At 38.5% G+C, this 11,962-nt stretch overlaps 1 protein-coding gene across 3 annotated transcripts; it reads left to right on the top strand.

The window, feature by feature from the left end:
- Positions 1-1,079: 1,079 nt before the first annotated feature.
- Positions 1,080-11,578, top strand: LOC103696283 (uncharacterized). 3 transcript variants are annotated; one of them, XM_026800832.4, is made up of 5 exons: positions 1,080-1,307; positions 3,584-4,894; positions 5,000-5,257; positions 5,974-6,133; positions 10,794-11,578. In XM_026800832.4, exons 2-5 carry the CDS (start codon positions 3,602-3,604, stop codon positions 11,438-11,440), a joined length of 2,358 nt encoding a protein of 785 aa, XP_026656633.4. In that variant the 5' UTR covers positions 1,080-1,307; positions 3,584-3,601; the 3' UTR covers positions 11,441-11,578. The 3 variants fall into 3 exon arrangements, with proteins under 3 accessions (XP_026656633.4, XP_088574209.2, XP_088574207.2); XM_088718083.2 differs by having other exon boundaries at positions 1,111-1,307; positions 3,599-4,894; XM_088718081.2 differs by lacking the exon at positions 1,080-1,307 and having other exon boundaries at positions 3,462-4,894.
- Positions 11,579-11,962: the final 384 nt, after the last annotated feature.

The raw sequence follows: 11,962 nt of genomic DNA, 5'->3' as shown, positions 1-11,962 counted from the left end.
CCAAGTTAAAACCAACGTGTGTAAGGGTTTGATTGTGAGCCCAGGAAAACAATCGGGGTTGGTTCTAGTCGGTGAGCCTGGAAAAACCGACCGAGTTCGTTGTGAGCTCGTAAAACAACAAGTTTGGTTGTGAGCTTGCAAAACAACCGGCTGTAATCCAAGGGGGTTATAGTGAAATTCCCAAGTGAGACTTGGGGAGTGGACGTAGGAGCAAGGGTTAGCTCCGAACCACTATAAAACTTTGTGTTTGTAGTGCATTGTCTCTCATCTTCTTCCCCGCACATTACTCACAGCACTAGGCTTTAATTAAATAACTTGCTATAGTTTTTAATTAATCATCCACAAAGTTTTAATTAGCCAAATTATATTAAAAACCCAATTCACCCCCCCTCTTGGGTTGTCTATCTGGGCAACAACGACCTTGTGAGCGAGGTGGCTTTGGTTAATGTCAGTCTGAGCTCGGCGCGCCCCCAGGGTAAGGGCGGTTACATGGCTCTGTTCTGTCGTTTTTCGTCTTGTTCGTTTTACTTTTTCTCTTTTTCTCTCGTCTCCCCTTCCCTTTCTTCTTTGGTGACGACATGACATCTGGATTTTTTTTCGTTTTTTTAGATATTCCGAAAATGGTGACCAACAATGCCGCTCTTTACGCCCGGTTCAAGAAAAGGGCGGTCGAGGCCGGTGGGGTCCCACCCGAGCCCAGGAAGAAAGCCAAGTCTTCGGCCGTTATAAATATGATTTTTATTAATAATGTTAGGAGGGCTGTTATATTAAAGCTATTTGTACAAAAATAGTATTTCATGAGAATAAAAAATAAATATAAATTTTAAAAAAATATTTAGATAAATTTAAATTTTTAGAAGATTATTCATGAAAAAAAAATCTAAAAAAAAAACCGCACCGTTAATTGCGGATCACGTGAGTCCCGGTTCATCCAGTGTATGACCGCATATGGTGGGCCTTCTCGCCCACACCATCATCAATTCGTGGCCTCTCTTCCTCTCCTTTATCGAGATCTCCGTCCAGCGCAAACCCCCACCGTCCATTCGCTCTTCCCCTACCCACCTCCCTTTCTTCCCTCTATCTCCCTCTTCCTCTCCCTCCTTCCCATCCGGTCGAAGCCCGAGAATCCCCAATCCCCTCCTTCCCCTTCTCTTCAAGGCCTCTGATCCCCTCTGATCCAAGAGCTTTCCCCTCTCCAATGCCGCAACTCCTTCGTTCTTCGTGGATCAGAGATCCATAGCTCCTCTCCGAGTGGTGGATTCGTTCCCTTAGCTCCCAGGAGAAAAGTTGGAGTCGTAATCTCGAAGGTAATCGGTTCTGATACGAGTTCGAATTGCCGCCACGCGTAGTTCTTTTATTAACCGTGATCAAAGTCTGTTAATTTTTGAGAAGTTACTTCCTCTTTATTTGCGCTTTTAACTTGGTTGATGAAAAAGCATGCACTTTTATGCACGCATGGTGAATACTGTTGGATCGTCTTTTTAAAATTTTGAATATTGATGCGAGCTTCCAAAACTTTGATTTTAATGGATGATTTTGAAGAAGACGTTCTTTGAATAAAGATCGAGTGCTGCAACTCATTTGATCATACCGACTGGTCCACTGTCCTTCCTTATGTGTATAGAGAGTGGATTTAATGGATGTTACTTTCATGCATGCTACGTTGCATGGACTCGGGTTTCATGTGTCGGGTGCGGGTGTATGCCTTAATGTTGGGTCCTTGTAGTATCCAGGAGTTTTTCTGAGGAACTTGTGCTCTAGTGCCACCAATATCCGTGTTCGGGTGTGGATACCATACGCTAAATTGAAGGGTCCAGGGAACGTAGCATGCTGCATGTGATAAACAGGATACCTTCAACCATAATCTGCAGACAGGCTCATTTGTTACTTTCATAAGCGGTGATTCGGATGTAAACACAGGCGATTGGAGATGGTTATAAATGCTTTGGGAGGTTTTCAATTTTTGATTTAGGAGCTATTTGAAGTTCTGTAAGTGGGGCTGCATGCAGCTCGAGTTGCAAATACAGACTAGTCCATTTGTTTGGTTGCCTGCAACTTAAAATGTAGAGTAAGTTGAGTTGCTTATTAAGCTGCAACTTAGGGCTATCTTGTGGTAAGTCGGCTTGTGGCCAAAAATGACTATAGGGCAAGCTGCAGTCCCTCGAGTAGGTATCTTATTATTTTTTAAAACTATTTTCTTTTCCCTCTCCTTCCCTGTCCCATCTCCTCCATTATCTCACCAATTGCCGCATCTCCACCACCCCTACCCACTCCTTGTTTTCACCCGGATCTCCCGCCCCAACTCTTCCTCTGGACTGATATGTGGCACCACCCTCCTTCTCCACTTTACCTCCTTTTCCTTCTCGATCGTCGCCCACCTGCTCTACGGCTATGCAGCTATGCGCTGCCTTTGGCCCCCCGCCCCGCTGCTCTCCTTCACCTTCTCCACCCTCCTCAAGACGCGCACCGCCACTCGCTTCATCTCCATGGGCACCTAGGTCTAGGCTTAGCCCCTCGCCACCCATGGCTTTGATGTCGACTTCTTCATCTTCATGTACATCGAGTGCTTTGACATGGCATCCGCTTACAGGATGTTCAACGGAATGCCTTTGATAGATGCTTCTCTTGTCCCCAAATTCTCCTCCAAATGCAAGAAGTGAACTTTCTTATAAGTCAACTACTGCAACTTAAGTTGCAATGCAACTTGAATCACGATGCAACTTTAACTACAAGGCTCCAAACAACCCTTTAATTTGGATTGCTTCAATGGCAATATTAGTTTTTAGCACATGAAATTTAATTTCATACATATAAATATTTCGATTCAATTATAACTGCATTTATGGATTGGCATGTGGACTCAAAAGCATAGGTGCAGGTTTAGCATTCATATCATTTTAAAAATAGTAAGCGTGCTTATTTAGCTAGAATCCCATATTTGCTGCTTTGTGAGCTTGCATTAATTCATCTTTCCTACTATATATATGTGTTCTAAGTTTCGTTACTAGACTCTCTCAAATGTTGAAGAAACCTCCAGCTATTACAAAATTTTGATTGCTGAATGTCTCAGACTCTTTCCATATAGTTGAATATTCACTACCTATGTAATAATCCATGATTTTTTATGAAATGTTTTGGAGTTTTATGACTTATTTGTGAAAGACGTTTCGGTCATCAATCAATGCTGGCAGTTTATCTATTGCTTCATGCATGCTTGTTGTCTATTGCCTGTCCTTGTTTGTAGACTACCCTTTTTCCTTCAATTTTTTAATGTATTTGTATATTCTGATGATATCTTTAATTTTTATCTAATATTATTCAAAAATTTGATATTCTTGACTGGTGACTCAATTTGGGTAAATTTATGTACATTCCCATTTGGGAATGTCAGTCTTAATGTCTTCTATCATTGGCAACCAAGTTTCCACTTTAAAGCTCAAGGTCTATACCTAAAGCCATCTACAAGTCTATACCTAAGGCTTTGATAAAACATCAAACTCCAAATTGCCAACAGATATTTCCAGTGTATAGTAGATGTTTTATTTTGCAAATCAAGCTAATCTGATTTTTATTTAACTGACAGAATGTTGTCTGACAGTGGATGCTAAGGATGGAAGATAAATTAGTCCAACACCATATTGACTCGGAAGAAGGCAAAACAGAAGTTACCATTGCTCCCATGGATATCGACCCTTCTGTAGATGAAGATAATAAAATGATGCAAAATCCAGACAAAGGAGAAATAATTGCATCTGGAGGTGATACAGATGCGGAACCATATGAGGGCATGGAGTTTGAATCTGAAGAAGCAGCGAGGACATTCTATGCTGCATATGCTGAGCGTGTGGGATTTCGCATCCGTATCAGTAGGTACACTCGTTCAAGGCGTGATAACTCTATTATTTCTCGGAGAATTGTATGTTCTAAAGAGGGCTTTCGTGAGTCTTGTGCTAATGAAGGTCTCTCCGGTGAGCGAAGACAGCGACAACGAGCAGTCACAAGGGTTGGTTGTAAGGCAATGATAATGGTTAAAAAAATGGGCCCTGAGAAATGGATTGTTACCAAATTTGTGAAGGAGCATAACCATGGGCCAGTGCCTCCAAGAAGAGTGGAGGTTAGGACAGTGCGCAGGAATGATGATTTTCTCGTACAATCATACACCAGTGATGGAGGTGCTGTTCAGGAACCATTTGAGGGGATGGAGTTTGAGTCTGAAGACGCTGCAAAGACATTCTACATAGCATATGCAAGACACATGGGTTTTCGTGCACGTATTAGCAAATATTGCCGTTCAAGACGTGATAATTCAATTATTTCTCGGCAGATTGTTTGTTCCAAGGAAGGCTTTCGTGAAGTTCGTGTAAAGAATGAGATAACAGATGAAGGAAAAATCAAGCGCCCTAGAGTGATAACAAGGATAGGATGTAAAGCAATGATTATTGTGAAGAGGGCAAACTCTGGAAAATGGGTTGTTACAAAGTTTGAGAAGGAGCATAACCATGATCTAAAGATGCCTAATCTTGAATCACATAGCAATTCTGGAGAAGTCATTAATTTGCAAGGAGCAATTATGAAGGCTAATGGGATGGTAATGGATGAATCTTCTGCTAGAACACAAGGAACAAGTCAAGAATCACTGTGTGTCCTATACAACCAGTTATGCTATGAAGCCATCAGGTATGCACAAGAAGGGGCTGCAACTGAAGACAGTTACAATGTGGCGATGTCTGCTCTGAAAGAGGCTGCCGAGAAGGTTGCTGCAGCCAAAAAAGCTGCTGTTAATGTTGGACAACAAGGCCTACATATTGGTGGAGCTAAACAAGCATTTCTTGTTGTCCATCCAGCACAAACAAAAGCTTTGAAAGACTTGCAATGCTTGAATGAAGTCAAGCAGGTAATAACAGCACAAGAACTCAAGCATGTCCACCAGTTCTTTAATTTTTTGCTAATATCATTTACTTCACCAAGTGCTTCAAGTTAGTCCGATCACCCTGTTCAGGTCCCGTTGATCTTAAACATAGCAAACAGTCAGTTATTGCATAATCCATCGGATGTTGTGCATGCAGCCCATGCTACTCAAGTTTTGAACATCACAAATGCTGTCAGTGTACTAAAACAATCATTACCTTCCACACCACCTATGGAAGGGTTGATTGGAAATGGGTTACAAGGTTCTGATTTGCCAGAAGAAATGAAGATGTCAGTGCAGACAGTGGATAAAGATGTGGAGCTTGATTCCACCATCCAGAAATCTCAGGTTTACTTGCACACTGATATATTTGATTTGCATATCTCCTTTATTCTGAAAGTTCTTGAATCTGCATGAAAAATCATCTCACTTTTGTTATTAAGGTAGTACAATTCTGTCAAGAAATTGGGCAGTCCATACCAATTTTCTATTAATGTAAAAGTTATCGGAATTTAGCTACTAATGTGTTCATATTTGGTGGTCATTATCATTCCGCATGCATTTTATAGACAATTATTATGCAGATATGGAATATTTGGCAGCACTTCACTAGATATTTATTCGGCAAGCTAATCTATTCACAGTATAGGTAGTATTTGTTTGTAAAAGAAATTGTAATGTGTCAGTAGTTTGATTTGATCAGGCCCTGAAAGAATCATATGACTCTATACTTTGAGCGTTGGCATGAAAACTATAAGAAGTTCAGTCTTTTTCATCTTGTACATTGACGACTAGTGTTCAGCAATACCTAAAGTCCGCATCAAGGAATATATGATTTTGAATTCATATCCCCGCCCAATAAATTTTAGATCAATGGTTGCCATTTATAAGCATAATATAATAGAAGCTTCAACTGCAAGTTTAATCAAGCAATCTTATGATCTTGTAGAACTCTATTTAGGGTTTCTGACATGAATATTTTTCTTTATTATCTTTATTTTTTTTGATTTTTCTGCATTAGTTTCTCTATGTATCATTATCTAGTTTGCATTTTAAATTTGCAGAACTTGGATTCTACTAATGCAGCCAAAGCTGACTTCACTCCAAGAAGTGGCAACAACTTAACTAGTCCAGGTTCATCTGAGGCACAGCCGGTGGCTATTCCTGCAGTGCCAGTGACACTCTACGTGCCGGTGATGGGAAGCTTGCCAACATCTTGTTCAGGTTGTTGTCAGTGATTTTTTTTCATCTTACACACTTTAAGAAACTCTTTGGGAGATATTATGCTTTTTTTTCTGTCCTTTTCTTTTCCCTTCAAAATATCTTTAGTAATCAGTAAACAATGCCATAATTATCTGGAGAAGTTATGAGGACTCACTGATTCTTCTTGATAAGTCATTATATGAATGTAATTTAGCCATTGCTGCAACTTTATTTGAAGTATCTAAAATCCTAATCAAGCAATGCATTTGGGGAACAATTGATTCTATGGTTGTTAACTAATATTTTCTCTAGCGAGTACTAACTATTATACATTCTTCTTGGACTAATGTAAATAACAAAAATAATCTCAAAAGCTAATTGGTTTTTAAGTTTGGGTGAAAGAAGGGATATCTCTTGGGAATATTAGTCATTTAACCTATGCACTGGTAAGATAGCCAAAGTGTTAAACAATATATTATTTTAATTAGCTGTCTAATCACGATGAAAGAGTGTGCGGCAAATTAACACTGCATACGAAGTTTAGAATCATTTGCAATTTTGAAAGATCAGGCTTGGAGATTTATTTAATTGTTATTATTATTAGTGTTTTATATGAATAAACATCAAGATGCATGATGTCAAAAGCTGTTGATAGCTGCTTGAGTTTCATTCACATTTACTTACATCTTCCACAAAATGATATGCTTCAATTAGTTGTCCATCATGGACTTTGAGCATAATTACTTCCTTCACTGTTTATTAGGGGTTCAAGTTTGTAATTTGAACTCTTGAACTAGGTTTGCCTGTGGAGGATTTTACAGTTCTTGTTCATGAGTTGCGATATTCAAGACAGATGCAAGTATCAAATCCAGACACATATCATGCTTCTGTGTTGGCAATTAGGACGAATGGTTATATAAGGATATTTACAGGAAAGTTGAATGTTATTTATTTTGTTTTAGAGATTGTATAAAGCAAAAGGCCGCAATATAATTTATTAAGGGCTTTTATTATACATTCTTCCCCATTGTTACTCCTGGGTTAGCTTAAGGACATGAGAAGCATGAGAATTTGAAAACTTTAATATCTACTTCCTTGGCTGGTGCATCCAAAAATCTGGACTTGGTTAATTTTAGTGCAGGAGGGTCTCCCACCTTTTTTCAAAATATTTTAATATCTACATCCTTGACCATGAGAGCGAAAATCCACTTCTTGTTGCATTTCAGTGGGTCAAACTCGCTGTTGAAAGAGTTCAATGCTTTTCTAATTAGTAATGCAACATGATATTTGAGAAGTATCCAACTGTTTGATGTGCATTGAATTTGCCAATATGTATTCAATTTAGATTCTTTGAGTTGGTTAGGGTACCGTAACCATAATCATCTAGCCTTATCCCACCCAAGGTTTTAATCTCAGATGAGATCTTGGTTGACATCAGTTTGCATCAGTATCAGGTATCCATCGATACGATAAATCTTATATGTCAGCTTTTAAAGCAAGGTTGTGTAAACCTAAATATCTGAAAGCATGGGTCGATTGATATATGAATATTGGCAGATATTGATAATCTTTTTTTGCCATCCAAGGAAAGTGAGATCACGGCGAAGATAAGCTAGGGAGAAGGATCAACTGTGGTGGTGTGGAGGAGCAATGGAAGTGGGGGCGGAATGCAGAGCAATGCAACAAGGATGAGGGTAGCCAGATCTGCAGCAGGGATGCAAAGAGGAAAGGATGATGGCTGGGCGGAGGATCCATAGCGGGGTGGGTTTGGGGAGACAGAGAAGCATGGGAAGAAGATGAAATCTAGATCATAGTTTTGGTTGATCTAGTCCTTATTTTATACCAAAAAATCCAGATTTTGAATTTTCTTTAATGATCTGTCAAGCCACTCATCTAACCAAAGATAACTGTCATCTCAGGCTTCTCTGCATCGGTCATTCACTAAGATGGTTGAGATATTGGTCTTTAAAGACCTTGATCTCAGTATTTGTGTTTGGTTACACAATTGTTTGGTAACGAAACTTGAGTTGTTTGATACGAGGTTTACTAATATGGTGGTTTAGATTTCCGAACAGATAATAGAAAAGGATTTTCCATAAAAATATAGGAAATGTTGGAAGAAAAGACTGATTTTGCATTGATTGATTGTGTTGGAATCATATTTGACCTACCTTGAAGATAATGGAGCATTTATTTGTCATTTTTTTAATGAATTAAGGTCATCTATGGAAAAGTACAAGTAAATGTCAAGAGAGATGGGAGAAAAAGATAGTACATAAATAATGAAAGGAGAGAAGATAGAAAAAAAATATAGAAGAAACTTAGTAGAAAAATAAGAAGATATTATGATTATACATTCAGGACCCTATCGAGTAAATCTTCATATAACTTAACCTTGCTTATTTTTTGGGTTAGATTAAGGTTTATTGATAATCTATCTTTCTATACCAAATTTCATTTTACGATTTATTAACCAGTTAGGTGATTTGACATTTAATTTAATAGCATTGAAAGAATGAATCATTATCAAGTATTGTTGTGAGGTTGCAAATGAGTTCATTGTCATGGAACAATATACAGTATTGTTCATGATATGGAAGACAACCTATCATTTTGTTCGTAAGAAAAATCATATTAGATATCTTGAAGTCATCTGCATTAATGGCAAGAGAAGATAATTTTAGGGGTGGGGGAGGCTTGGAGCAAAGTTAGTACGAAAAAGATATAATGCACAAAAAACAATTGGAGAGGATTACTTAATGAGACCTTGTATGCATTGTTAACTAGGAAGACAAATACTTCGAATTATATGTGGCGCCTGTATGAGATACATATTGGATATCGATACTTGTCGGATGCTTTTTGGATATGTGTCTCATACTTATGTTAAGTATTCTATTTTTCAAAACTGAAAAAGAGATTTGGATAATTCCTGGATACACTCGAGTACACTTTTTAGATACTTCAAAAGTATGAGGAGGGGTTTTTACTTTATTCTTTTATGAATGTTAATCTTCTTATGGTGATGGCTAATTTTGGAGTTTATGATGCTGATAATCAAATATAGTGTGTGTATGGTGGTCTGTAGATTTGAACAATGACCAGATGATGAGTTTGTGGAGTTCATGCTAGCATATGAAATATGAACTAGAATATATTAAAGATGGTTTTTACTTTTTTTTAATGAATGCTAATATTTTAATAATGAATGGTTAATTTTGGAGGTTGTGATGTTGATACTCAAATATAATGTGTGGATGGTTGTCTACAGATTTGAGTAAGGACCAGGTGATGTGTATGTGGAAGTTCAAGCTAACATATAAAATATGTAACTGGATTATTTTTAAAGCCTCTTTAGCTTTGCAGATTTTTTTTTTTACATATATGTAAAAAAGTACATATATACTTATTGCCGCATCCTTGCACTATCATATCCTACTTTTTATGATTCGCTATATTGACATATCCATATCATGTCGTATCCATTTCCCATATCCATGTTCATGCTTCCTAGGTTGTTAATATGCCCTATTTTGTCATACTGTATCAAGCATTACTTGTAGCTGGTTTGTTTTAGAGAGACTTGTGAAGATAGATTATTAAAAAAGGATTTAAATGCTGGGTCATATAGGCCATAGTGTACCATATCAATACGATATTGGTACCGGTATATCTCTTATGCTGTACCTTATCAACATGTGGCATGCACTTCACTTTAGTTGTGTTGGCACCAATATGCATACCATATGTTGATATAGTATGATATCAGCCCATGTCATACTGGTAAAGTACTGGTATAGGTATTGATATTGGTACTTCACCTGTTGATTAAGATGGATTACAAGAGGCTTGGGAGAGAAGTAACAATAGGTTGAAAGAAAAACAGAAACAGTTTTGTGAGAACCTGGTAGTAGGATGCAAACAAATAGTATCTTTTGGCATTAAATGAATAAACACCCTTGCATAATCTGCCAATTTTATTGTATTCTATCAAGCCGTAATGAAAATTAGTTTGTTTTCTGTCAGTTAGACACTTAGCTGGTCTTTTAGTGGATTAGGTGATTTGACATATTCTCTGTCCATGGTATTGCTAAAGAAATAGAAATGCTAACTGGATTTGGAAAGGTGTATGATTGACTAAGAATCTTATAATATGACTTGAAATGACCTAGCATTTATTGATGGAAGAAATAATTTTGGATGACTTGAAAGCATCTATGTTAAAATGCTGAGATTATAACATATCTTGTCAATAATTTCATCATTAATTATCCTTCTATTCTGGTTGCTAAATTACCTGCACCATTATGTCCATTCTTCGCTGTTTTTACCAATTCCCCCAAAAAATGATTATATGAGGATTTTAGCTATTTACAAGCAGAGCTTTCTTTTTTCAATATATAATTATAACATCGTACAATTTTGTTGCTATTTTAGATGCTTAATGAACATGCACCTCTAAGTTTTTTTCACCTATGCATGAAACACCTTCCAGTTGCTTGTGCGTGTAGCACGGTGTCAGATGGGAGGAGACCTTTGCCGAGCAAGATTTATAGTCTCTATGGCCATGTGGATATAGCATTCCTTAGCTATTATATCTTAGTTCTTTAGCTATTATATCTTAATTCTTTTAGCTAGGAATGTTATTTCTAACAATGTCCCCACTGGTGAACTGAAACAGTTGGAACACCAGGAACTCCAGGCGGCTCATATGCACTTGTGGCGGCTCCCATTGAGGCATTGCCAGTTTCTGCTCGCCCTGCAGGACCGAGCTCTCAATTACAGGATGCATCCTTGCAGCCAGCAGCAGCATCTCAGAGTGGTGCACTGGCTCTGGCTCCATCCACGGGAAATCTATCAGAACACTGCAAGCCATACACATGCCCAAATCCTCAGGTGCATGCAACTGCCATTGCTTGTGGTGCACGTGTAGTGCCTCCCAAGGCCGCTGCTTCACTGATCAAGGCTATCGAGGCCAGGATCGGATCTGGAGGAGCTTCTGTTGCCAAGTCAGCACTTACAGGTGGCTGCAAATTACTTGCCGCCCAGAGTCCTTGCCCTTGTACCATTGAGGATGGTAAGAGAGGGCATGCATCTGGGAATATCATACCTGAAAGTCAGGTAGAACATTTGGAGGAGACGAAAATGCAAAATATTGAGGTGGACCCGAAGGAGTTGATGGTTGATCCTGACCATTCGGTAGTTGAAAATGATGGGCAGGATGGGTCTCTTTTCGAGAGGCAGATGGAATTGCTGGATACAGTCGGGGCTGCTGCTGATTTATCAATGTTTGGGAAAAGAGCTTGGACAGAAATCAAATGTGATTGAAATGCAGATTGTCTCCACTAACCTTGATCTGTAACATACAACCCCAATGCACGTATCGTGTGAATCATTTACTGACATGGGCAAGTTTTGGTGTAAAAAGTACATTTAGTCAAAATAGTAGTTATGTTGCTTTAGAAATAATCACCCAAAATTTGGTGCTCGAGGTGCCCAAATGTGACTGCTGATTTTCACCATTGCGGAGATTGCCAGGCCTTTTGCTGTTATGTTCTGGACCTACAAAACTTCTGCCGACTCCAGTTAACCGTTCACCAACAGGTTATCATTACATAAGTTCATTACATGCCTATTGTACATTGCACATGCTTTAATATTTTAAGAGGGAGCACAGGAATCACTGGAAGCTGATGCATGTTAATTATGCGTTACAATAATGTAGCTGCAGGTGGGAGTAGGTACCTTGCTTGAATGGTTTATATAATGATGAGCAGGTAAGTTGCTTACAGGTTTGAAACATCAGACTTGGAGACTCTATGCTAGCGCCAGCAAGTTTGGAGTGTAAAG

Source organism: Phoenix dactylifera, chromosome 3 (genome assembly GCF_051530095.1).
Source record: "Phoenix dactylifera cultivar Ajwa chromosome 3, Ajwa_hap1_PhDact_Kaust_v1.1, whole genome shotgun sequence".
Taxonomy (NCBI): Eukaryota; Viridiplantae; Streptophyta; class Magnoliopsida; order Arecales; family Arecaceae; genus Phoenix; species Phoenix dactylifera.
This window is presented reverse-complemented; position numbering and strand designations above follow the sequence as displayed.

Excerpts from the sequence above, each read along its gene's own strand:
- LOC103696283 (XM_026800832.4), top strand. The coding sequence starts at position 3,602 with ATGCTAAGGATGGAAGATAAATTAGTCCAACACCATATTGACTCGGAA. Across the intron at positions 4,895-4,999 it reads GCTTGAATGAAGTCAAGCAG|GTCCCGTTGATCTTAAACAT; the intron begins GTAATAACAGCA and ends CACCCTGTTCAG. Across the intron at positions 6,134-10,793 it reads CTTGCCAACATCTTGTTCAG|TTGGAACACCAGGAACTCCA; the intron begins GTTGTTGTCAGT and ends GAACTGAAACAG.